Source organism: Lichenostomus cassidix, chromosome 18 (assembly GCF_008360975.1).
Source record: "Lichenostomus cassidix isolate B80296 chromosome 18, HeHo_3.0, whole genome shotgun sequence".
NCBI lineage: Eukaryota > Metazoa > Chordata > Aves > Passeriformes > Meliphagidae > Lichenostomus > Lichenostomus cassidix.
Genome location: NC_139498.1, coordinates 3,064,196 through 3,089,702, shown reverse-complemented (window position 1 = coordinate 3,089,702; position 25,507 = coordinate 3,064,196). Strand labels below are relative to the sequence as shown.

Genomic DNA, 25,507 nt, shown 5'->3' with positions numbered 1-25,507 from the left:
TACCTTGGGGTGATCCCTACTGTCCTGTGGCCCAGCATTCCTGTCAGACAGCACTGTCTGAAGCTGGGAGCTCCATGGGGCAGTGGGGGTATTGCTGTGGCAGCTGGAAGAGTGAAGGCACCTGATCCCAATGATTGTTTTCCTGTGTTCTCCTTCTGTTGCTGTTCCAGAGTGGCACCAGTATGATGACATTGTGTGTGCAAAGCCTTCCGTGATGAAAAACTTTTGGAAGACATTGACTGGTGATAAAAACAGGGATGTGGTGGAAGGGAAGAAAATAGCTGCCAGTGTTATGTTAGAAAGTATCTTCAGCATTCTTGGAACCTGGAGTCCTGACAACCTGAGGAACTTCTTCGGCCAGCTGAGGCAGTTCTACAATGTTGTAGTAGCCCAGCGGGTGTTTGATGGCAAGGAAATTCTATGGACAGAGCTGAACTTCAGCGCAGAACAGGTACTCCCTTCTCTTTCAGAGGCAGAAAACATTCCGTTACTGAATCCAAACTTTAATTTTGCTATTGACCTTGCTGGGTTAATTTTGCTTTTCCAGTCAAAGTTCAGGTAGAGAACCAGTGGGGATCCTTCCAGGGTGACTGCCTTGGGGATTTCAGTCAACATGTGCACTTAGGTGTGGTTATGAGACCCCATGAGGATCAGCAGCAGAGCTGTGACATGGTGACTTCGTACTTGAGTGGATTTTGTGTCTAGGTATTGATTTCCTAAGCCTGGCCCTTCAGTTTTGCTGCCAGTTGTTCTGTCACCAACTTCTCTGCACTCATCTCTTGCTCCAAACCTGCCTGCTTTTTGGGAGAAGCTCCTGATCCTGTTCTAAGCAGTGATGCCTGCAGGGCTTCTGAAATCCAAAATTTCTTACTTGACATGACTAGGAAATATGGCAGAAATGCCACATTGTCTTTTTTGGTCGTCAGGGCTGCTCCTCCCTGTCCTGTGGCCTCACTGGAACTGGCAGAAGAAAATGGCTTCAGATGAGAAAGACTAATGCTGTGGTTGGTTTGTTTCTTCCCTTCTTTATCCCAGGTGAAGGAATTGCTGATGAAATACATTAAGAAAATAGCTCTTCCTTTCTTTGCACCAGAAGCACCTCCAGAGGACAGAGTCATCAAAAGCAAACTGGCTCTGGGGCTCACCATTCTCCTGATATTTGAGGAATTTTCATTTTTGCCATTTAAAGATGACCTGGCTGGCCTGTGTAGCCTCTTGTGCTTGGATCAGGTGTCACAACAAGATGTAGAGAATGAGATTCATCACATCAAACAGGCTTTTGCAGGAGTTACCAAGTAAGTGCTCCATGTACCTTCTAACTGACCAGGCTGGTGTTGCTCAAGTGTAGCACCCTTTGATAAAACAGGGATCAAGCTCTCTACTACCAGAGAGCCAGCAAAAAAGTTACATTTGAAGATAACTTTGGAGGTCTCAGTTCCAGCCTCCTGCTTGAAGCAGGGCTAACATCTAGGCAAGGTTGCAGTGCAGTTCTGAAAATCTGCAGGGAGTTTTGCCAACCTCTCTGGGGCCTTCTCACAGTCAAACAACTTTCTTGTTATTTTTCTTTTGTGTAAACAGATTTCCCTTATTGAAGCTTGTCATGCTTGCCAGAGGCATAGATTGAGTTAAAACTGTTGTTTTTTCTTTATATAAAATCTTATTTGCTATCCTTTTCTGGCAAGCGGTTTCTGGCTTCTTGCCTGTTTGCTGTTGATACTCACAAACTCCAGTGATCAGGATCATTGGGTATTTACTCCCTTAAATGCTACATTTGGATTCTTCCTGTCTCCTCTGGCATGCATCATTCCACACTTTTGGTTGGTTTTGCCCTGGAGTGGCTGCTTACCTATCTGACTGCTTACCTGGCACTGGGTTTGGAGTTCTTCACTGCCACAGCTGCAGCCATTATGTTTCCCTGTAGAGTTCTTTGCAGTACTTCAGCCTAACCAAGAAGGCCCAGAATTGTCCCCAGAACACCTGGCTCTCTGTTGGTGTCACAGGACTGGGGGTGCTCATGGGAAGACTGCAGATAAAGGATTGTGTCTTCCCAGTGCTCCAGCAGCAGGGTCTGTGTAGAGAGATTCAGGAACATTGCAGCTCTTGGCCTTAAACCTGGACAGGTACACTCTGCAATGAAGAGCAGATGGAGCTAAAATAATGACCAGAGGTTAGCTGAAGGTACATAGGGAAATTGAGATGTAGCCTCCCCCACCCCTAGGGCATTCTCAAGGCCTGGATAAAGCTGTTCTTTCACTCAATGTATTTGTTTGGGTGTTTTTTTTTACTTAGCTTGAAGGCTGACCTGACAAACTTGTGCCAGACGTGCATTGAACGTGGTGTAGACCAGTGGGTGTGGATCCTTCCCCTTCTGCATTCCTTTGCTGCTCCCCTGCAGCAGGAGCATGTGCCAGTGGAGGAAGATGTCTGGGCAGGGCTGGAAGGGCTAACATTTGCTGAAACCAGGAGGAAGCGAGCTGGGTGAGTTTTCCAGAATTCCCAATCACACCCAGTGTTTTGGTGCTGTAGCTGGGGGTGATCACCTTAACTTTATCTCTTGTTTTGGTTTTTTTCCTCCCTCATTTTTAGAAGGTGTGAAATGTAGCATGCTGAGGGAGGATGTTTGGGGTATTTGGGCACAGCCACATTGGTGGCTCAGAGGTCACTGAGTGTAACCCAGCTGGGCACTGTGTGACCCCCAAACACAACCACCCTGGTTCTGCCAGCCAGGGAGCAGCTGGGAATTACAGCTGCTCGTGTTGTGCAGAGTCTGAGCAAGACCAGGAGTTTATTTTCCTTGAGTGCTTGTGCTCAGTGCTTTGGTTCTGCTCCGCCATCCCTGGGCCTTTGCGGGGCTCACACTGATCCTCAGCTGCAGCTGCAAAAGTACAGGAGTGAGGAGAAGACTCCTTTGTGGGCTGCACAAGCTCCTGGCCTTTTGTTCCTTGGAAACCTGAATATTTTGTTTTGTCTCCCCTCCAGAGTGACCCTGCTGGAACAAATGAGAGAAAAGAAGTACTTGATGGAATTTGATGTGACTCTGGTCAAGTCTTGGCTCTGTGTGCTGCCCCTGGAGAACCTGGCTGAGTTCATAAAAGACTTCTCCAGTGACTTATTAGTTACTCTTCAAGGTGTCCTGTACAGATTAGAGAATGTTGACCTCTCATGGAGTACTTCTGAGGTTTGTCTTCTGGCAGCTTTACCCAGCTCTGGGATAAAGGCTCAAACTGGGCTCCTGGGTTTCTTTTGGCAGGACTGACCATCACTAGGGGATTGGAGCTGGCACAAAGAGCTTCAAACTTAGCTAAAAGCAAAAATAGTTGCTCTGACATCAGAGACTCCTAAGGAGGAGACTTGGGGGTGTATCTGCAGCAAAAAGTGGTGTTTGCATTGATGAGAGGAGGATGTTCTTAGCTGGATTTGCTCTTAGTTAGTGATGGCAAATGTTTTAATCCTGAGCTTCTCAGATGTGTACCTGAAACTGGTTTTTTTGCACAGGAGGGTTGGGCAAGGGGCTGCTGGTTTGGGGGATTTTTCCTGCTGTTGTGAAAACACTTGTACTGGGGTGAGGACAGCAGGAATAGGACCTTGCAACTAATAATAGATTTTAAACCACCAGATTGTAAGAAGTGCAGGTTGGGTTTGTACATATGAAAGCTACCCAGGTATTGGCTCTGACATCCAGTAAATAAGTTTTGGTATTTTACAGTGTATTTATAAAAGTGTTGGAGAAGACATGAAAGAATAGTGAATTCCCTCTTTTTCATCTAATCAGAAACCAGTCTGTAAAATTTCTTCCATGCATTTTGTCTTTCCAGTCTCAGGTGGTAGAGAAGATTCTGAAAACAGTGCTGTGTGCCTTGCCTGAGCCCCCAGCCAGGTAAGTTAAGTGCACCTTTGTGAGAGTGTGGTCTGCATCTGCACCAGGGCTGGGGTCATGCTTGTGTGCCTTGAAATCTCTGTTAAGAAAAGAATCCTGGATTTCTATCCCATTTTTAAAACCCATCTGAGGGGAGGGATGGTTAGCTGCCATACTGTGAGTTTGGTGGGGTTTTTATTTTGTTTTTAATTTTTTAAATTTTTCTTTGGAGTGGAAAATTAATTCTCCCTCTGTGTTGCTGCTCTGCAGAGGTCTGGGAGCTCGTTCTTGGCAGTGCTGTTTGTCCTGCTGCCTCAAGCTGCACGAGAAGCTCTGCAAGGCTACCAGGAGTGTGAACCTGTTCATGATCCCTGCCACTACTGCCATCCTGATTGCCAAGGTTGCCCAACTTCAGCCCCCAGCAGTGAGTACCCAAGGACCTCTTGGCTTGATATAAGATACCCAGAAATACTACAAGTGTGGTACATCAGACTGGGTTTAGATCAGATCCAGTCTCAATTTGTAGAACTTCACACTCTAAGCAAGATTGTGGTTCTTTGAGAGAGTTGGGAAATCACCCAATGATTGTGGTTCTTATTGAATATAAGGTCAGATGCTCAAGTTGGCTGTCATAAGCTTTGTTTTATGTCTGGTTTTGTTTCCCCTTAAACATTTGTTGTATTTACTTCCTGGAACAAGCTTAAGTACAAACTGCCTGTAAGCACTGCACTTTCCCAGACTCTCTCTACTCTTTATTCAAGCAGTGCTGGGTGTGTTGCTGGGCATTTGTGTTCTGGATGCATTTGGGCCTTCTTTTTAGAAATACTGATTTAAATCAGTTGTCTGTGCTCTGCTGCTTGAACTATGTTTATTTTTTTGGTTTTTCCTCTCTGTTGGGCAGGTTCCAGGGGATGCTGTGCAGGAAGTTCCAGTGACAGAATTGCTCAGTGGAGCTCTGAGAGAAGCTCGAACCTGGTTCAGAAATGCTTTAAAACAGAAGTTACTGAAGGAGCACCTGGAGCATGTGACCTTCTGTTTCTACTCTGAACTTCGGGTTTGTGATCTTCTAGTAATATGAATAAAAAGGGGTTTTACTGTAGCTTAACCAGGATCTTGAGTCTGAGTCTTTGCTAGGCTCTGTAGCTGTGGCTAGGTAAGGAAGGGGATGGGCAGTGTTTGAAACACTTCAGGGCTGAGAAGCAAAAGGCTGGAATTGAAAGCACCTCAGTTGTGCTTTCCCTTGGCTGTTCCTAAAGACATTGCTAGGGTGAGGAGCTGCCCCTTGTTGGTGTTGTCTTGCTCCCAGTATGTCCCACTGGTTGTCCTCAGGCCTTCCAGCAGGCAAAGCCCAGAGCAGCTCCTGCCAGGCTGAGCTGCTGTTCCCAGCCCTCCCTGGGCCAGTTTCCAGCAGCAGGGTGGAAGTGGCTTATCCAAATATCTCCTTTAGCAGCTGAGACATTTACACACTGTTTGGGCTTAAAAGCTGCTTTTTGCAGCTCTGGGAGTGTTCCTTCTCCTTGGGATAGAAACATCTGAAAGGATTGCTGACTGTCTGAAGCGTGTGGGTCATCTCTTCTACATTGCTCTTTTAATTTCCTTCTCCATGAAATCTCAGCACTCAGTGGTTTGGGTTTGTTTGCTTCTCCCCTGCAGGCCTGGGATAAGTTTTTGAATATCAGCTTTCCAGATGAGGAGTTCAACCAGATGTGGAGGAACACTCTACTTGCAGATCTGAAGAAAAGAATCCAGCAGGTAGGGGAGACTCCAGGCAGTCCTGGCTGGTGGGTCAGAGCAGACAGAGTGACTTGTGCTGTGCTTGGAGAAGGAGCACATGGAAACACGATGGCTTTGGTCATAACAATTGCCATTGCTGTTATAAACTGTGTTCTGGAGGCTCAAAAGTTGCTGTAATTGTGTCAGTGGCCTGGCTGCAGGTCCTGTGTTTCAGAGGAAATGGTATGTTCTGAGCAATTGTCACCTCTGGAGTTTTATGAACCGGTAGATGCAAAGTTAAACACCCAAGGGTTCAGGGAAGCCAAGCTGGTGCTTCTCTTTTCATTTATTGTGCAGAAATGGTGGTGTTCAGGCTGCCAAATGCTCACCCTCATGTGTAAGTCTCTTCCGAACTGACCCTGTGTGTCTCCTCATCTTCTTTCTACAGCAGTTACAAAATGCCTTACGCCATTGATTTTCACGGTATAACCTGGAAACAAATATTTTTTGCTGTAAGTTTGGCTTGGAGAGATGGATAGAAGTCATTAAAATATTTTCCAAGCATTTATTTGTTTGATCTCTCTTCCAGGCCCTCAGAAATGGGCTGATACCCAGGTTCCTTTTATTGTGTTCATAGCAGCACTCTTCATGCTGTCAGGAGAAACACCTTGGAAACGGAATTGTTAAGAAATCTCCCTTTTGCCCTTCAGGAGCCTCCAGTGAACCAAATCTTGGTGTACTGTTGTCAGCACTTCCAAATCACACAGATGGACTCTTCCATCAACTGGTGCTTCCAGAACTGTGCCACAGAGGCTGTAACTGCAGCTTGCCAGGTATTGTATTCACCCAGGTAGGGCAAGAGAAAAGTGGGGAAGGGAGGAGGAAGACAAGTGGAATTTCACAAAAATTCTGTTGTATGGCATGGGAATGTGCCTTGTGGTTGAAGGGGAGTTGGATGTTGGATGAGTTGCTGTGGATTGTTTGTTCTACCACCACCAAAAAATACCAATGAGAAATCAGGAAATGCGGATTCCCTTCTAAAGGGTCCCTGAGGAATATTTGTAATGTGTGTCCACCATGAACTCTGGTGTCAGTCATGTCAGAGGGCTTTTTGGGAATAAACCTCAGCACTGGAGGTGACTCTTTGGCATCAGTGCCAGTTCTGAGACACAGACTCAGTGTGATCCCAAACCCTGACCCTCTCTGTGTGCCCTGGCAGACGCAGAGCAATCTCCTGGAGAAGATCTCTGCCTACAACATGGGCAAGTTCAGCCAGCTCGTGTCTGCTGTCATTGTGAAGTCGTGGCCCATCAGTGGTGGGCAGTCTGAGGGAGATTTTGATAAGATTCTGCAGCACCTGCTCACGTGGCCTGACATCAAGCATATCTTCAGCTTTAATGGTAGGTCTGTAGTTTGATTTTAGGAGGCCCTGAGAAGCTTTTTCTCTGCCTCACTGCTGCCCCTGCACAGAGCAGCAAACAGAGAAGTTGTCCTGCTCTTGTTTGAGTCCTCATCTCAAAGTCTGAGGTATTCAGCTTGGGTTTGGAGAGAAAAGGCCAAGGAAGAGGGAGCCACTGTTCCTCTTGTGCTAATCCACTGCAGCTTTGTCATGATTTGTGGACCTTAACTTTTTTTCTCTGAGAAGTTATCACAAGTTATTGCCACACAAAAATGCCAAAGAGTTGGCTATGTGAATGGATCCAAATGGCTTGTGTTTGCTCCACAGGGTTTGGGTCTGGGCTCTCCATGGAAAGTTTCCAAATTGCTGTCCTGAGATCCTGGTTTTGTTGAGAAAGACATGAGGGGTTGGAGGGTGGTGTGGTGAGTCCATGGGCTCTTGGGTAGGGTTTCAATAGGAAATGGAAGGACACAGTGCCAGGACATGGAAAAATTCCTGATTCTGCCTGTTCTTGGGGAAATGGGGCTGATCTATGTTTGACATGCTTTGTTTCTGGAACAGGAACAAACAGAAACCTCCTAGAAAAACTTACAGATGAAGCAAAGGATGTCATGGCCACAGCAGACTCTGTGCTTACGAGTGTCACTGATGACATCCACAAAGGCTGCATCCTTGTGAAACATCTGGAAGAGGTTTACCAGCATAAGGAGCAGTTCATCTGCATTTGGGGGACAAGTAAGAGATGAGTTCAAAGGGGGCATGGGTGGCTTAGAGCATCATTGTAGTGATGCTGGCCTGCTCAGGAGGTGCTCCAGGGATTAGGAATGCTCAGGAGGTGCTCCAACATTTTCTGCAATGCTGCCCCTTGGCCTGGGCAAGGCGATCCCAGCTCCAGTTTGTGTTGTCACTGCAGGGTTGGTGGCTCTGCAATTCCCAGCCTGAGTCAGGGGTGCAGAGGGTGGGAAGTGTCTGATTTGTGACTACAGGTGGGTTTTCTTTCAGAGTACCAGCAACAGTCAAGTGAGGAAAAGGAACTGCTCCAGAGAAGCCTGAAAGAACTACTGGAGTTGAGGCATGAAGAAGTCATACTGCTCAGAAGAGAGAAAAAAGCAATAGGAACCTTCCTGAGCATGTGCAGGAAGGTGCAGAAGTCTGTGAAAGGTAGAGTTCTAGGGGAGCAGTGTGATAGTGGCAACTGTAGAAAACATGTTCCTTGAAAATCTCTTGGCTTTGGGGACAGGTTTGATTCTAAACCCCACAGTGAGGGTGAGGAGGGGTGGGGGAAGTAAACCCAGAGCACTGGGGGAATCAAGTGAATGCTTGTGCATCAAATGACACTTACAGGGGTTCACCTGCCTAATAGGATTTTGTGGCTTGGGGATGGGATGAAGTGATCTGGAGCCAGGCTGCACCACCTGATCTCCCTCTGACCTGTCTCTGTTTTATAGTGGATGTAGGTGAAGTGGAATCTCAACACTCGAAAGATCTTAGTTCAAAAAGACTGAATCAAGTTGTGAGTGTGGGAAAGAGACCCCTGCAGACCTTCTACAGCCTCAGCCCAGAGCTTAAAGAATTTGTCCACAAAATGCACTCTTTTAAGGACAGCCTGATCCTCCAGCAGTTCTGGGAGGAAGCAGCACAGAAGGCAGGAGAGGAGTATGAGTGTGACTATCCAGAGGAGGAGGAGGAGGAGGACGTTGTTCCTGAGTTGGACCTTGACGACGTTTTGAACAGCATGATTCGCCCTTGCTTTGACAACTATAAAATGCTGTATGATGATCTCAAATCCGGAAGTCTCACACTTTCTGCAGTTGATAGAATTTTCCATGAATTCACAAATCATCCTGAAGATCTCAGAGCGGAGCTGAACACCATCTGTGAGCTTTGGCCTGCAGAGGACAGGGGCTGGGTACACCAGCGAGTCCAGCAGATCCAACAGTACCATGAAATGCATTTAACCTTGGATGATGCCAAGATCATTGCCCATGTCAAGGAGAGTTTAGGTGTCTCTGGTGACTTCGGTATCCTGGAAAACTTGTTGCATATAGTAAGTATCCCTGACTTTGGCTCTGTACTGTCAGGATGTTGGCTAAATCTGAACCTTCCCACAAGTCTATGCTAGTCTGTGAAGAATCATTCCTTGTCCCAAAATGCTTATTTGAGGTAAAAATCAGGTGTTCAAAGTGCTTTCATGTAATCATTCCTTAAAGAGAGATGATGATACTGTTCAGTTGGGGTGTGGCTTTGCAGAGGACTCTGCTGCTGCAGCACCAGTGGCATTTCCCAATTCCAGACTCCATATGTGTTTGTATCTCTTGCTTTCCAGACTGAAAAGCTTGAATCCTACAAGACCCAGAAGCTGGATTCCATCAGCCCTGAGCTTGTGCAAGCCAAGAAGCTGCTGCAGGGAATTACTGGGCCCCGCCGTGGCTGTCTGAGGGAACTGGCCCAGCAGAAGGAGTTCATCTGCTGGGTCAGAGAAGCACTGAAAGGTGTGTGTTGTCACCAGAAATTAGTCAGAGAGTACTAGAAGGGATGGCAGCTTGTGTGGGGGCAGAAGGAACACTGAATCCCTGACCCATCTGCTTTGTGCCTTCACAGCTTCTGGTGTTGATAGTTACACCTCTGATGGGTTTTGGTGTGGAATATTGCTGTGAAGTCCCTTTAAACATGCCCTTGCACAGTGGGCCTGTGGGGGACACCAGGGCCAAGGGGATGGATGGATGGATGGCAGTTGCACAGGAGCTGCTGCTCAGAGCATTCTTTTTGCATTTCCTGTAGAAGGTGGTGATGAGGAGTGGTGTCCAATCTGCCTCATTTGTTGTTCACTCCCGTGTTGGCACATTTCAGATATAAATGAGCTGAAGGTATTTGTTGACCTGGCGTCCATCTCAGCGGGGGAGAATGACATGGATGTGGACCGTGTGGCCTGTTTCCATGACACTGTGCATGGCTACTCCTCCCTGCTCTACGAGCTCCGCCAGGACTCCAGCTTTGAGGACTTCATGCGCTGCTTGCAGAAGCTGTGGCGAGCCCTGGACAGTGATGAAAACCTCCCCAAGAAGCTGGTGAGTTCTGCTGGAGCAGAGCCTCTCTGCATCCTCCTGCATTTCTGCCTTCCAGGAGTGGCTGGCAGAAAGTTGGACTGTACTGGGCAAATGGCACCTGTGTGGGGACATCACAGCAGCTCTTGTTATTGAAGGAAAAATACCTGAAAAACACCTCATGTTTCTGTGGCACAAAAATTCACTGCAGCAGCTGTAGCTGGCATAGCACAGGTTTCTCCAGAGCACTGCAGAGGCTTTCTGGTGTGATGTGGTGTAGCTTTGCTCGTGCAAGAGTTTGATGGTGTGAAAGAGGGAAGGCAGATGGCTGGGAGCTCTTATCCTTTTGCATCAGGGCCTGTTTGTGTAGCAAGAGGTGTTGGAGCACTGTGGGCTCTGTTCAGCCTCCTGTGGAGTGGGTAAGGAAGAGCTGTGCAGAAAGACCAGGCTGCAGCTAGTACTTACTCCTTTCTTCCTTCCCTGACCTGAAACTCTTGTGCCTGCCCAAGCTGTTTGTCCTGGTCAGATGTAAATGTGGAGATCCCAGATTTCAGAGCAGTCAGGCCAGTGCTGTGTCTTCTCTCCCCGCAGCGTGCCTCGGCTCAGCATCTGGAGTGGCTGAAGACAGTGAAGGAGAGCCATGGCTCTGTGGAGCTGTCCTCGCTGTCCCTGGCAGCTGCCATCAACAGCAGAGGGGTCTATGTGCTAAGAGCACCAGCTGATGGCCAGAAGGTGAGGTCACTCAGCTCCTGGGAGCCAGCTGGGGAGGCTCCTGCTGCCCCTCCTTCCTGGGGACTGCTGTCCTGTGCTCCCCTGGCCCCAGGCAGAGCCTCAGCCCCAACCACACTGACAATTTCTGCTCTGGCAGGTGTCCTTGGACAGTGTCCTGCGCTTCACCCTCCCAGGGAGCTCGGGGGATGCTGAGGCCTCCTGGAAGTACTCACTGGCAGAGCTCCGCGAGCTGCAGAACAAACTGATGCTCATGTCAGCCAAGGGAGAGCAAGGCCTGGAGGTGGAGAGGTTCTCCGAGGTCAGATTCCAAACCCTGTGGGTTACTGATGTTGGGGCCAGGGCTGGATTTTCCCTTGAGTATCAGCTTTTAAGGCTGTAGTTGACAGTGGAGTTGCTGGGGATGGTGGTCACAGGCACAACGATGTTCCTGCTTTTGGTTCCTTGTTAAGCTGCAGCTAAGCTGGAGACAGAGCAGTGGACAGGTGGCCTTATCCTCTGGCTGCACTGGGGATTGTCCTGGCTTGGAGTATCCCTGTACTTTTGTAGCAAGCTTGGAGTTCCTTACTGGTTTCCTGGGGATGCTGCTGTTAAAAAGTCACAGAGGGTCTGTGGTTGCTGTACAAGGTCTGACACGCCTTGGAAACAAAGACTATTTTCATTGAAAGTCTTTCGAGTGGTTTCATGGCTTTAACGTGTAACTCAACTTAATTTGTTTCTCTGCCCTCTGTCCTCACACAGGTCTTTTCCAATGTCCAGAGACTTGCCCAGGCTTTTATAGACCTTTACTCAGCTGGGAATATGCTTTTCCGCTCCTGGCTTGCCCAGGTGTATTGCTCACCCAAAAGAGAATCCTGTGTTCTTATTGACTTCTCCCTGGGCCCCATCCCGGTGCTGGAAGGGCAAGGGGATATGGCAGCTGTGCTCCCAGCCCTCTGCAAGACCATGGAGAGTTTCCTGGAGAGCTGGAAAAGCTTCATGTATACAAAGCGATTTGAGCATTTCTACCTGAACTACTACAGTGCCGAGCAGCTGGTGTACCTGTGCTCAGAGCTGGGCCAGGGCAAGCCCAGCCAGGCTGCCCTTATGATGCTTTCCTTCCTGAACCGCCACTGCACTGAGGAGGACATCCTCAGAGCCCTGGGGAGCCTCAGCTCAGGGAAGCTCAGGGAAGCTCCCAGCTCAGGGAAGACTGTTGCTGATTTCCAAATGCTGCTGGATGGGGAGAAGGACCTGAGTGCCCGGCTGGAGTGCATCTGGGAGTGCTACATGAGCAACATGGGCTCCTTCCTCCCTAACTGCCTGGACATTGACACGCTGGGCGTGTGGCTGAAGAACCTGGCCAGCGAGGGCAGGGAGTGTGTCAGCAGAGACTTCCCTCAGGACCTGCTGAGTGTGGGTCAGCCCAACCTCATCACCTGCCCTCACTCTGAGGTGCTTAGTGCTGCCCTGGCCATTTACATGAACAGCCCCAAGCAGCCCCTTCCCACCTTCGACGAGGTTCTGCTGTGCACCCCCCAGACCAGTGCTGAGCAGGTGGGGCTGTTCCTGCGGAGGTGCCTCATTCCCTGCCACGGAGGGGAGAAGATTTACACCATGCTGTACGCAGATGAGCTGAGCTACGATGTCAGCTGCAGGGCAGAGGAGCTGTTCCAGCAGCTGCAGCGCTTCAACAGCTCCTACCGCCTCATCATCCTGTGCAACTGTGAGCGGGAGAACAGCTACATCCCCTCTGCCTTCAGCCACTACAAAGTGCACATGATTCCCCAGAGGTCACGAGCAGAGATCCAGCAGTACCTGCAGCACCACTTCCGAGTCGCTCAGCCCTTGAATTCGGCTGCGTCCGTGTTCAGGGAGCACATGTGTGTTGGGATTGTGTCCTCCAAAAGAGCTGGCGTGGGTAAGATGGTGCATGCAGAGTGGGCTCTGCTGAGAGTGAAAACCAGACTGGGGTTTACTTTGCCAAGTTTGGTGTCCAAGCTTTAAGTATTTTGGTCAAAAAGAGCGATTCAGACTGGTCAGTGCAGTGAGGTGAAGGCTGGAAGTCACCTTGTCCCCTGGTTTGACTTTAGAAAAAAGCACAAAATAGAGTAGATTCAAGTCCTAATAAAGTGTAAAGCTTCTCTCAGGCAGTGGAAGGAAAACAAACCATGTGAATAACAACAGCAGTGTCTTGGGCTCCAGACTCCAGCTGCTCAAACCAGATTTAGACTTTCTTCTGGAATACTTGCTAGGCAGCTTCAGAGATTTTAGAGCATAGGGTACTTCAGAATTTTATTTCCTTCTTTCTGTTATGGTCTTGATACAATGTATTTGATATTGATTGCTTTAATTCTTTTTATAACAGGGAAATCTCTGTATGTGAAGAGGCTGCATGAGAGACTGCAAGAAGAGCAGCCTGACTGCACAGAACTTCTGAAAACCATCAGACTAATTGAACCAGTAGTGGATGAAGATAAAGTGCTAAAATCTCTCCTGCCTTATCTGAAGAGGGAGCACCAGACAAAGCCCATGATATTCCATTTTGATATCACCTCCTCAGTAAGTGCATCACTCCCACAGCTGCCTTGTCCTATAAGTCCTGTCACAGCTTTCTTTAAAACTCTTGTTTCTCAATTAGCTATTTCTCTAGGATGTGTTTTCTAATTACTGTAAGTAACACATACCATCAAGGTGGTTGAACTCTGAAATAGTTAATAAACGTAAAGAAAATGTAGAGTCTCCAACCTTGGAGACATTAAAAACCTGACTGAAGGTGGCTGTGGGCAGCCTGTTCTAGCTGGGCCTGCTTTGAACAGAGAGCTTTCCAACCCTTAACTGTTCTGTGATTCTGTGAAGTTGTGATGGGTAAATAAAGAGGAAATGCCTTTGTGTCCCTTCTTGTGATAGGTGCAGTATGGAATTCCAGAGTTTCTCTTCAAGCTGTTGGTTTTGCAGTACCTGACAGATAACAATGGCAATATGTGGCTACGGCAGAAGTGCCATCTGTACATCATTGAAATCCTGGAGGTGTCCCCAGCGCTAAAGAAAGCAGCCAGACCTGTATGTACCCAGCAGTGCTCCTTTTCTGGGAATTTCTCAGTTACTTTGCACATGTTTGTACATAGCTGTGGTGAGTTGTAGAGACTGTAACTGTAAACACAGCACAAGAATTCAGTTTGGTTTGGGATGTTCTGTATCCCATAACAAACTGGTGTCCCTGGTGTTATACAAAGTGACATTAAAACCAGACAGCAAATTAGGCCTGTCTGGTTTCCTTGGGTTGGTTATTTCTGAAGGCCTGTTAGTCCAAGCCTCACTACCCCCACTGTAACATTTATAGGAAACATAAAAATGCAAAATCCAATCTCCCTCATGTTAATTTGCATGTTTGAAAGTAGGGGAGTATTTATATGCAGCTGTAAGAACAGAGTGCAGAAGTGACTGGAATAAATAACAACAGTTTCTTGGGTTTAGTTTTCTTTGAAGTAGCCCTTAGAAGGGGCTGGGGGTGACGCCAGACTCCATTTCCAGGAAGGAAAATGTAAGAGGGAATGGGATTCATTGGTGCACTTTAAGTGGAGGAAGGGATCCATAGGGGAAAAGGCTGGTTCCTGTTCCTCAGGTCTGTGCTTTTAGGCAAGAAGACTCTTAAGAACAGATTAACAAAACTAATGAAGATTGAGGCTACAGCTCTGTGATGACATTTTTTCTTTCTCTCTTCTCCAGATGTCAGCAAGCCAGAAGTATCACTTCTTGGATGTGTTCCCTAAAATAACATGCAAGTCTCCCAAAGAAGTGCTAGAAATGGAGACACTTGGGAACCATTCTGGGGATGTTTCAGACCCAGGAATGGACAAGGAGGAATTTTGCAGCGAGGCTTTCCAGAGACCCTTCCAGTACCTGAAGAGGTTTGACCAAGGGTGTGACCTGGACAAGTTCCAGTATGAGGCACTCTCAGTGGAAGGCAGCCCTGCGGAATGCCTGCAGCTCTTCCTGCTGCACTGTGGGATTATGGATCCTTCCTGGGCAGAGCTCCGGAACTTCACCTGGTTTCTCAACATTCAGTTGAGAGACTGCGAAGCTTCTGTCTTTTGTAACCCTGACTTTGTCCAGGACACTTTGCATGGTTTTAAGAACTTCGTGGTTAGCTTCATGATTTTAATGGCACGGGATTTTGCGACGCCCTCCCTGCACATTTCTGACCAGAGTTCAGGAAGACAATCATCCCCCCTGGAGAATGCTGCGGAGGAAGATCTGCTTCCTTTCCGCATCCGGAAGAAGTGGGAGTCAGAGCCTCATCCCTATCTGTTTTTCAATGAGGATCGCGTGTCCATGACGTTCATTGGATTCCATTTCCAGCAGAACAGGAATCGCATTGATGCTATCAATCCTCTGAACGGCAATGTCATCAAGCAGGACATCATGACTGCCCAGCTGTACCAGGGCTTGTTACTGCAGAGGGTTCCCTTCAACGTGCCCTTCGATCAGCTGCCCCGCCACGAGAAGCTCGAGAGGCTCTGCATGGTGCTGGGGATCACCTGGGTGGTTGACCCCGACGTGACGTACGAGCTCACCACAGACAACGTGCTGAAAATCTTGGCCATCGAGATGCGATTCCGGTGCAACATCCCGGTCGTTATCATGGGAGAAACGGGCTGTGGCAAAACCCGGCTGGTGAAGTTCCTGTGCCAGTTGCGCAGAAGCTTTGTAGAGGTGGAGAACATGAAGCTTGTCAAGGTCCATGGAGGTACCACAGCAGAGATGATCTATGCCAGGATCAGGGAAGCGGAAGCCCTGGCAAAATTGAACAAGGAGCAGCACGGGTTGGACACTGTCCTCTTTTTTGATGAAGCCAACACGACAGAGGCCGTGAGCAGCATCAAGGAAGTTCTGTGTGACCGCACGGTGCAGGGGAAGCCTTTGGCCTCTGGCTCTGGCCTGCAGATCATTGCAGCCTGCAATCCCTACAGGAAGCACACGGACAAGATGATCCAACGCCTGGAGTTGGCTGGGCTGGGCTACCGGGTCAAAGCTGATGACACCAGGGAGAAGCTGGGATCTATCCCGCTGAGGCAGCTTGTGTACCGGGTGCATGCACTCCCACCCAGCATGATCCCCCTGGTGTGGGATTTTGGGCAGCTCAACAACCGCACGGAGAAGATGTACATCCAGCAGATTGTGCAGCGTGTGGCAGAGCAGCTGCCCATGGCCGAGGATGAGGTGGGGACAGTCACAGAGGTGCTCTTTGTCTCCCAGCAGTACATGAGGCAGAGGGACGATGAGTGCTGCTTCGTCAGCCTGCGGGATGTGGAGCGCTGCATGGAGGTGTTCAAGTGGTTTTACAGGCACAGCGAGCTGCTGCTGAGGGAGCTGGAGAAGTACCTGGCTGAGAGGAAAATTCCCAAGGGTAGTGGTGACAGAAATGGTGTTATCTGGTCCTTGGTGCTGGCGGTCGGGGTCTGCTACCACGCGTCCCTGGAAAGGAAGGAGCCATACAGGAATGCCATCAGCCAGGTCCTTCCAAAGCCCTATGATACCCAGAAAAAGATTTTGGAAGAAATCTCCCTGATGCAGGACTTATTCCTGAGTGGGGTGCCACTCCGGGATACTATAGCAAGGAACTTGGCCTTGAAAGAAAATGTCTTCATGATGGTCATCTGTATAGAGCTGAAAATCCCTCTTTTTCTCGTTGGGAAACCTGGGAGCTCCAAATCCCTTGCAAAAACCATTGTGGGTGATGCTATGCAGGGCCAAGCAGCTCATTCTGATCTGTTCAAGGACCTGAAGCAGATCCATCTCGTGTCTTTCCAGTGCAGCCCCCTCTCCACTCCAGAGGGAATCATAGGCACTTTCAAGCACTGTGCTCGATTCCAGGAAGGGAAGAACTTGGAGGAGTATGTGTCAGTGGTGGTCTTGGATGAGATTGGGCTGGCAGAAGACTCTCCCAAAATGCCCTTGAAGACTTTGCATCCACTTTTGGAGGATGGCTGCATAGATGATGTCCCTCTTCCTCACAAAAAGGTCGGCTTCATCGGGATTTCCAACTGGGCTTTGGACCCTGCTAAGATGAACCGAGGCATCTTTGTGTCTCGTGGGGACCCCAGCAGAGAGGAGCTCATCGAGAGTGCAAAGGGCATTTGCTGCTCGGCACGAGGGGCTTTGCAGAAGGTTGAGCAGTATTTCCATCACTTCGCAGATGCATATGAAAATATTTGCAAGGCCCAAGACAGAGAGTTCTTTGGCCTACGTGACTACTACAGCCTCATAAAGATGTTTTTTGCCTTAGCTAAGAGCTCCAAAAGTGAGCCAACACCTCGGGACATCGCCGAAGTGGTCCTCCGTAACTTCGGTGGCAAAGATGATGTTGATGCCTTGGAAATATTCACCTCCAAGTTGCTGGAAAAAGGAGAGATACATGCTCATGATATCAGTAGGATTGAACTGATCCGACAGAACATTTACAGCAATGCTGAGGATGGGGACTGCAGGTACCTGCTTGTGTTGACTGAGAACTATGCCGCTCTGCAGATCCTCCAGCAGGCTTTTTTCACTGCCCGACAGCAGCCAGAAATTATCTTTGGCTCCAGTTTTCCTAAGGACCAGGAATACACCCAGATATGCAGGAACATCAACCGAGTGAAGGTCTGCATGGAAACCGGCCAGATGGTCGTGCTCCTCAACTTGCAGAACCTCTACGAGAGCCTCTACGATGCCCTCAACCAGTACTACGTGTACCTGGCTGGGCAGAAGTACGTGGATTTGGGGCTGGGCACGCACCGGGTGAAGTGCCGGGTGCACCCCAAGTTCCGCCTGATCGTCATCGAGGAGAAGGACGTGGTGTACAAGCACTTCCCCATTCCGCTGATCAACCGGTTGGAGAAGCACTACCTGGACATCAGCACCGTGCTGGACAGTGGCCAGAGGGAGGCCGTGCAGGAGCTGAAGCGCTGGGTGCAGGAGTTCACGGCGGTCAACACGGAGGAGCATTTCATCAGCCAGCAGCAGTATGGGCCTGCAGATGTGTTTGTGGGCTACCATGCCAACACCTGCGCCTCACTGGTGCTGCAGGGCACGGAGCAGCTGCGCCCGGTCTGCTCCCCCAGCGAGCTGCTGCGCCGTGTCACCGAGCAGGCACGGCTGGCCCTGCTCAACTGTGCCACCCCTGATGCTGTCATCCGCCTCTGCAACTCAGCAGGGGTGTTCATGGCACACTCCCTGGCCCACACCTACTTCAGGCAGCAGCAGCACACATCCTTTGCAGATTTCCTTCGTGCCCACGTGTGTGCAGGGTCTGCACCCCAAACTGCCTTCACAGAGGTGAGTGTCTGTGCTGACCTGTGCTCAGCTCTGTTCCTCCTGCCAGGGCTGCAGGAGGGCAATGCCTGGGTGCACCACAGTGCCCGGGTGTGCAGGGCTGGGGGCAAATTAACATTGGTTTTGGGGTGCAGTCCAGCTCTGCAGCAGGCTGGGAGCACAGGTGAGTCTGTGCTGCCTCCCTGCTGCATTCCTGCCCCTTTTGCCCCAGGTCACCACTTTCTCACGGCTGCTCACCAGTGCTGATGCTGCCTGCCTGGAGAGGGAGGTGCAGGGCAAGGCACAAAGGCCCCAGATCCTGTTCCTGCAGCAGTTTGACACGGAGTACTCCTTCCTGAGGGGCATTCGGTGAGTCTGGGCCTGTGTTTTCCTGCTTGGAATGGGCTGTCAGCTGTGTGGAAGGTGTGTGGGCAGAGCATTTGGAGTAGCACATACGGAAAAGGGAGGCTGTGCTGGCAGTGGGCTGGCTTGGGACAAACCTTGTCAGCTCCATCACATGAGATGGTGTTTGGTGTTTTCATCTCTCCTCTTGCAGCAGCCAAAGCTAATGTGGTGTGACTGGTTCTGTGGTATTTAATGTTTGGTCTTCACCCTTAGTGACTTTGGTTAAATCCCTTTTCACTCATCAGGGATTTTCTGGATGCCACTTCAGGAAATAAAGTCCTCATTATTCAGACAGACTTTGAAGATGGCTTGCAGGATGCCCAGCTCATTGCCTCAGCCAAGTGAGTTGGGTGGGAAGTGGTTCAGTTCTGCATGGCCACTCCTCACCATGTTTGGTTATTGATGCTGTTTCAGGATTTCACACCCAGGAATGTGCAATCTGTTATTCTGTAACAGAATGAATCTAAACGCACTAATTGTATTTCAAATAATCCATAGGCCAAATCAGAATAAACTAAACTGGGTCAAATGAGCAGACAATCCCCTTTGAAGTGTGAATTCTGGCCACTAGCTGCTAGAAGTCCTGAAGAGCTGAGGGTCATGGGATAATTCAGGGCACAGCTGGAGGTGGCAGCTTGGCACCACAGCTGGGAGGAAGGACTGGGAGTCACCCGTGCCTGGAGAGGAAACATGTCCTCTCTCAGGAAAGACCTGTGGCAATGAACCTGTCTGCCTTTGCTCTGCCAACAGCTTTTCCTCTCTGTTGCAGGTACACTGTTGTTAATGAGATCAACAAGGTGGACCTGGGAGAAGACTCTGTCTTTGTTTACTTTATCATGAAGCTTTCCCGGCTAGAAGGAGGAACATCCTACGTGGGATTCCATGGAGGTGGGTGTGCCCATCTGTCCCTCCTCACTCTTCAGCTGCCTTCAGACAAGCATTTCACTTGCTCACTGTTCCTTTGAATGCTGAAAATCTGGGCTCGGTGTGTCCTGTGGGTTGTCAGAGCTGCTTCCCTGCCCCACTACCTGGCAGTCTTGGGTGACAGCACCTTGCCTTGCCCTCTGACAGACAGATTCCCTCACCAGTCAGCTGGACAGCACACAGTCACGAGGGCATGTTGTCCTCCAGAGGCTCTGGAGCAGCTGCTGATGTGTTCTGCTCTCAGCAGCAAGGTTATTCTGGGTCTGGGAGCTTCTGAGAGCCTCAGAACCTTGGTGCTGTGTGTGCCCTGTCAGGCAGGGACATGTGCAGCAGCAGGTTCTGAGTGCACTGTGCTTTCCCTTCCTACAACAAGAGGTGAGAGTTAGTGAACTCTGAATGTAAACCCACAGGTGCTGGCAGGTGATTCTTGGGAAGCTCTTCTGGAAGAACAAGCTGCAGGCTGGGAATGATTCCTTGTATTTCTCTGCCTGTAGGGCTGTGGCAGTCAGTGCACATAGATGACCTCCGCAGATCCAAGGACATGATCTCTGACTTGACAGCCCTGCAGAACCTCACCATTAGCCAGGTGTTCTCTGAGGATCCAAGTGAAACCAGAGGTGAGCTGTGTGCTGGGGAAAAGAGGAGCTGTGGTCCGAGACTTGGTGCTGCAGGAACTGATGCCTGCCTGGCACAATGTATCTGATGACTTTCCCTGCTCAGCACCTGGTTTTGGGTGGTCACCACTTGGCTCCCAATTTATATTTAATTCATTACTACAACTTTAGGTCATCAAGCAAGTTAATTTGGTAGTTTTGCCTTTGTCTTTTGACAAAAATGTGGCATTTGCACTGCTCAGCAGCCTGAGTGCTCTATTCCAGCAAAGGAGGCAGCAGATGCTGCATGGCAGAGACCACTGACAAGGGTCTGTCTTTCCCCTCAGCTTTTTCCTACTCTTTTTCCTTTCACCACACTACCTGACAGGAGTAAGGGAGAGCTTAAGGCATTAGTTTAATGTCACATTTCTTCCAATTCTTGCTGCATGAAGCCTGACAGCCTGAGCAGCTGTGACTGTGTTTGAGAGGTGAATCTCAGCTACTCATGCAGGTGCTAATGGATCTCTGACAGATGTTCTGCTGCTGTGGGATGCAGTTGCTAAAATAAACTCTCATCTGACTGATGCAGGAGTGCACTGCTGCTTTCTAATAAAAATTCTACACCTTAGCTGCAGCTCTGCCTGGGAATGGAGAAGCACAGGAGGAAGAGATGGAGGTTGAAACACCAGTGCCAGGAGCAGAGCGCTTTGAGGTCAGTTCAAAATACATTTGTTTGCTTCTCAGCTGCTCTGCCATCCATAGGTGCAACACACCTTCTGTATCCCCTTTCACTTGAAACCCATTAGCAATGTTTGCATCATGAATGTTACTGATCAGACACAAATTTGTCCTCTTCACTGCCCAGTCAAAATCAGAATAATTGAAAAAACAAAACATTATAAGGATCCTGTAATCCCTTAGTCATTTCACTCTTCTGTTTTTTAAAAGTCAGCTTTAAGAGTTTGTTTCCTTTCCTACCCTGGAGGTGGGAGCTGTGGTCCTGAGCCTGCCACTCCAGCTGTGTGTGCCCTGAGGTGTGTGCTGGAGCTGGCTGAGGACTTGGGTGTGCTGCAGCCACATTCACACTGCCTTGTGGGCTCCTGACAGCCTCAGCTGGACATGCCCAGGACCAGGGACATGTAGCATTCCCCAGGAAGGGCAGTTTTTGCCTGGTCACATTGATTATTTCCACTTCTTTCCTCAAACTGCTGCATCTTTCCCCTGATGGGATCTTACCTCAGTACAAATGCTGTGTCACAGGCCAGTTGGAAAGGGCCACAGGAGTTGCATCATGTACTTGACAGCAAAAGAACTGAGAGTTCAGGCTGAGAGTTGCGGCCCAAGATGAGGAAAGCTGGGAACAGAGATGCCAAGGAACAGGACCATTGAGGGAGCACTGTAATCCTTTTAAGAGGGATGTGCTGGGGACAGGGCTGTCACTCTGAAGAGGAATGACCTTCTTTTCCTGGGCAGGGTGAGATCCTGGACACCACTGTGCTGCTGAGGACCTGTGTGCAGAGTGCTGTGGGGATGCTGCGGGACCAGAATGAAGACCTGAGTCGAAGCAGGAAGAGAATTAAGATTCTTCTTGGCCTTTTCTCCAAAGAGGATGAGCTGAAAGGTGTGTGCTGCAGGGACAGATGGGCAGATGTTCCCCCTGGGCATCAGGACCACCAAAACATGTCAGTTAAGTCACTGGGGACCCAAAGGTCCTTGCTGTGGTGCAAACAAGGAGGATGTCCCAAGTGTGTGTGTCCATGCTCCAGTCTGTTGATGGATGTGGGGCTTTTCTTGCAGTCCTTTTCTTTTTGTCTGGCTGTGCTGGCTGGTTTTTTCCCCAGTTGGCCAATTATTGAAACAACTGTCAAATGCTGTGCTTGGTGGGATGTTTGGGTCCAAGCTAATAGAAGAGAAAATGCAAGTTCTCTGTTGTTTTGTAGCCTCTTTCCTGAAGATAACCAAGGCTCGTCTCTCCAGCCTGTTGAAGAAGCAAGAAGAAAATTCCCTTCACCCAAAAAATTGGGTGCTTCGGGAGGCTTCCAACCTCAGTGCTCTGCAGGAGGCAGGTACCTTCAGGTGAGGACAGCAGCACTGCCTTGTCACCTGCAGCCTTCCAGGTGCAAGTGGCACCTGTGCAGCAGAGACAGCACCTTTGTGTAATCTGAATGTTTGCAGTGTCAGTCTCCAGTCAGTGCTGGAAACTCTCTGAAGGCAGCTTTAGCCTCTCCTGGGGGAGGATGAAATAGAGCTAAAGGTGCTGTACTGGCACAGGAATGTTCAAGTGCTTGAGTGGAACAGTGGGATTACAGCTGAGCCAGGAGTGAGAGAAATTCAGGATTTTTTTGTTGGTCGTATTTTTTTCCCATAAAGGCAATATTAGGATTCTATCACATGCAAATGTCAGCAATTATTCAGGACAGTCACCTCCTGTTTTACTGATGTTGTTGCTCACATTCCCTCTGGGTTTCTCCATCTCTTTCTCCCCAAAGGCACACCCTGTGGAAGCGAGTCCAGAAGGTCATCACTCCATTCCTGGCTCTCCTAATTGCTGTCATAGACAGGAATGGCAATCTGGAGCTGCTGGCCAGGCCAGCAGTAAAGTGGGTGACAAACCTGTGGATGTTCATCTTCAGTGACACCAAACTCCTGAGTGTCCCTGCCGGTGTGGGTAAGAACAGGTGAGCCAAGAGGAGCTGCAGGAGGGCTGGGTTGGCAGCACTGGGAGCTGCAGGAGGGCTGGGCTGGTGGCACTGGGAGCAGCCCAGCACTGGCTCTAACCCCCTGTGGCAGAGGGATGCTGTTTGTTGGCTGCTCCGTGAGGGCACTGCTCACTGAGTTCAGTCTGTTCTTTCTGCCTGGCCTCAAAAGCTCCTGGGCTTTGCTCCCTGGCCCTTGGCACATTCCCACTCCTTACCCAGCCCCTGCAGTTATGTCCTGCCAGCACAGCCTCCCCAGGGAATGCTGGCTGAGGAAGGGCCAATTCTGCACAGCTGGCAGGGTGAGCTCTATCATTCCTGCAGTTCCTTCCCCTTCTCTCATCCCCTTCTAGGGCTCATTTTCTTTCTGCAGCCTCTTGCCTCTGTTGTCTGAACTGTGCTTCCCACACAAAAGCCCTGTGCATTAATGACCTTTTAACCATCCCCCAGCCCTCAGCCAGAGATAATCCTGGTGCAGAACAACATGATGGTGTCTGCTGATGCTGGGAATGAGATGCCCTTCAGTTGGAGGATAAAGGAGTACCTGGAAGAGATGTGGTTGGAGGCTCAGTACATCCAAAACGCTGAAGGTGAGAGCATGGCTTGAGTATCTCCATCCACTGCCCTTTGAGCTCTGGTCTGTCACTGCTGTTCCCCTCCTGACACTGGAGTCACCTTCAGTCCCTCTGTGCTCCTGTGAGCCAGCAGAGCTCTGTGCAGGCAGCTTTTCTTTGTGCTTCTCACCATTCATCTTTCTCACCTATTCTGTGCCCTTGCATTCAAAATGCAGTGGAGATGCCAAGAGTTAATGATGAGGTGAGATTCCAGAAATACAACACCGGTGCTGGGCTGACAAGGCCTGGCCTGAGTCCTTCATTAGTGCCCTGGATGAGGGGAGTGCTGGATGCATCAGTGATTAATTAGGTGTCAGTGTCTCTAGGATAGATGCTGTGTCAAAGCCAGCTTCCTCCCAATATCCAGCTTTTCTCTGCATTCTCATTTTCCAGGCCATGCTGAGAAGTTTGTGGATTACTTCCAGAAAACTGCCCTGGGAAAATTCATCTCTGCTCTGACTGTGGAAGAAAGGCAGATGCTCTTCCAGTGCTACATCACAGACTTTATTGTCTTGACCATTGGTGTATCCTCCCAGGAGGAGCTGCAGGTCAGTGTCTGGAACAGGAGCTGGAAACCTTTTGGATGGGGACAAGAGGGTGATGCCTGTGAATGTGTCCTTCTGAATCAGTCCTGCCTTGGAGAAAATGGCCCTCTGGGACAGCCCAAAAGCAGAGGGACCCCAGAGCAGATCACTGGACACTGGGTTGCTCAGACCATACTGGGCAAAGCACCTCCAGAGCAGCACCTGTATAAATTGACACAATTAAGGCTGTCTTTGTAGGGAAGTGATTTTTGACTTTCAGAGAATTTTGCCAGGATTCCCAGCACAAAATGAATTACAGAAGTCCTTTTTTACCTTTGGTTTTCACTGTTTCCCACCCTTGCAGTGTCTGCGCATGGCGTTCGTGTCCTGCATTGAGGAGTGGGCAGCCAAGTCACCCCGGAGAGAGGAGCTGGTGCCCTCCCTGCCCTGGGCCCACCTGGCATACAACCAGTTCAAGAGTCGCCTGCAGAACTTCTCCAGGATCCTGGCTGTATACCCCCGTGTGGTTGGCTACCTCCTGAAGCAGGAAGGATGTAGAATTCCACGCTCAGAGATGGTAGAGTCTCTCCCAGGCATTGTGTGCTCCTCAGCACTGGCAGGGAGCTCTGTGTGCACTGAATTAGCTGCTGTTCAGTCTCCTTTGGATCTCAGCAACAACAGAGGGGGAAGCATAGACTCAGGTTCCTGATAATTGGGAATGATTTACTGTGTTGTTGTTGCTACCAATGGGTTTTAAAATAATTTGCCCTGCTTTTGCATTAGTTAATAGGACATGCTGATGAGCCAAGTCACAAACACGATAATTGCAGAGCTTAAGATAATCAAGCAGGACATTATTCAGTAGGACATGTGCTGTAGCAAACCAGACTGAGAGCCTGTGGTCCATAAATAATTCTGAAATGCAGCTGTTGTGTTCCCCTTGGCCCTGTGCGTGTGCAGGTTCTGGACATGCTTGCTGCAATGGTGTGTGCTGAGGAGCTGGAGACCCAGGTGCAGACAGCCCCCCCAGAGCTCTGGCTGCAGAGAGTGAAGAACCTTCATATGCCTATTGAATTCCTTTGCAAAGAGGAGGGTGCCCAGTGCAGGGACAGTCAGTGCCATCGGCTGCTGAGGGAACTCAAGTAGGTACCAAGCTCTGCTCACTGTCCTGTTCCTGTTCACTGGGGCATTGGAGCAGCCTGAAGCTGTTCTGGTGCTGCTTTTCTCAGGCTTTGCAAACCTTTCCAGGTTCCTGCTGGGCTCAATTACATACCAAGCAGCCAGAACCACTTTTTTTTTTTCTCTCCTCTCCTGTGGATTCTCCATCTAAATCTGGCAGTATCATCTGGTGCATTCCATCTGGGTCCAGGGGTTATTGAAAACTCTCCTCAGGTTCCTGTTAACCAGCAGCATCTCCCCACTTCAGACTCAAGAGATGGAGAATTTCACTGTACCTTGTGTTTTCAAGAAAGCCCAGTGTGCTACCCCACTTTCTTACAGACCTTGTTTAGTTTCTCTAAAGAAAGCGTATCTAATTGTGATTGGCAGTTTTTAATTTTTTTTTTTTTTTTGCTGAGGAAGTTAGAGGTGTGAGAAGGTGTATGCAGTGGTGCTGGTCCTGCTGCAGTGCTGCCTCCAGGCCAGGCCCTATGCCCCTGGATATGTTCTGTCCTTGACAAAAATCCCTTTGGAAAACCAAAAAGGCAAAGCAAGTGAGAAGTGCAGGAATGCTGTA

The 25,507-nt window shown here is 49.4% G+C and overlaps 1 protein-coding gene across 3 annotated transcripts in view; it reads left to right on the top strand.

Annotated features, from left to right (window-relative positions):
- RNF213 (ring finger protein 213) overlaps window positions 1-25,507 on the top strand; it is a 44,954-nt gene that overhangs the window by 6,477 nt on the left and 12,970 nt on the right. For all 3 annotated transcript variants that reach the window (XM_085077469.1, XM_085077468.1, XM_085077471.1), the window contains 33 exons: window positions 171-451; window positions 1,036-1,295; window positions 2,290-2,478; window positions 2,980-3,178; window positions 3,816-3,877; window positions 4,127-4,280; window positions 4,758-4,910; window positions 5,510-5,608; window positions 6,280-6,402; window positions 6,789-6,969; window positions 7,530-7,703; window positions 7,971-8,129; window positions 8,417-9,015; window positions 9,295-9,460; window positions 9,819-10,036; window positions 10,604-10,744; window positions 10,881-11,042; window positions 11,483-12,641; window positions 13,089-13,282; window positions 13,631-13,783; window positions 14,450-18,040; window positions 18,249-18,385; window positions 18,667-18,762; window positions 19,191-19,309; window positions 19,840-19,962; window positions 20,568-20,650; window positions 21,412-21,559; window positions 21,879-22,014; window positions 22,428-22,616; window positions 23,085-23,224; window positions 23,642-23,796; window positions 24,137-24,349; window positions 24,733-24,914. In XM_085077469.1, the coding sequence (XP_084933595.1) occupies window positions 171-451; window positions 1,036-1,295; window positions 2,290-2,478; window positions 2,980-3,178; window positions 3,816-3,877; window positions 4,127-4,280; window positions 4,758-4,910; window positions 5,510-5,608; window positions 6,280-6,402; window positions 6,789-6,969; window positions 7,530-7,703; window positions 7,971-8,129; window positions 8,417-9,015; window positions 9,295-9,460; window positions 9,819-10,036; window positions 10,604-10,744; window positions 10,881-11,042; window positions 11,483-12,641; window positions 13,089-13,282; window positions 13,631-13,783; window positions 14,450-18,040; window positions 18,249-18,385; window positions 18,667-18,762; window positions 19,191-19,309; window positions 19,840-19,962; window positions 20,568-20,650; window positions 21,412-21,559; window positions 21,879-22,014; window positions 22,428-22,616; window positions 23,085-23,224; window positions 23,642-23,796; window positions 24,137-24,349; window positions 24,733-24,914 (10,138 nt within the window). The remainder of the gene's footprint in view (window positions 1-170; window positions 452-1,035; window positions 1,296-2,289; window positions 2,479-2,979; window positions 3,179-3,815; window positions 3,878-4,126; window positions 4,281-4,757; window positions 4,911-5,509; window positions 5,609-6,279; window positions 6,403-6,788; window positions 6,970-7,529; window positions 7,704-7,970; window positions 8,130-8,416; window positions 9,016-9,294; window positions 9,461-9,818; window positions 10,037-10,603; window positions 10,745-10,880; window positions 11,043-11,482; window positions 12,642-13,088; window positions 13,283-13,630; window positions 13,784-14,449; window positions 18,041-18,248; window positions 18,386-18,666; window positions 18,763-19,190; window positions 19,310-19,839; window positions 19,963-20,567; window positions 20,651-21,411; window positions 21,560-21,878; window positions 22,015-22,427; window positions 22,617-23,084; window positions 23,225-23,641; window positions 23,797-24,136; window positions 24,350-24,732; window positions 24,915-25,507) is intronic.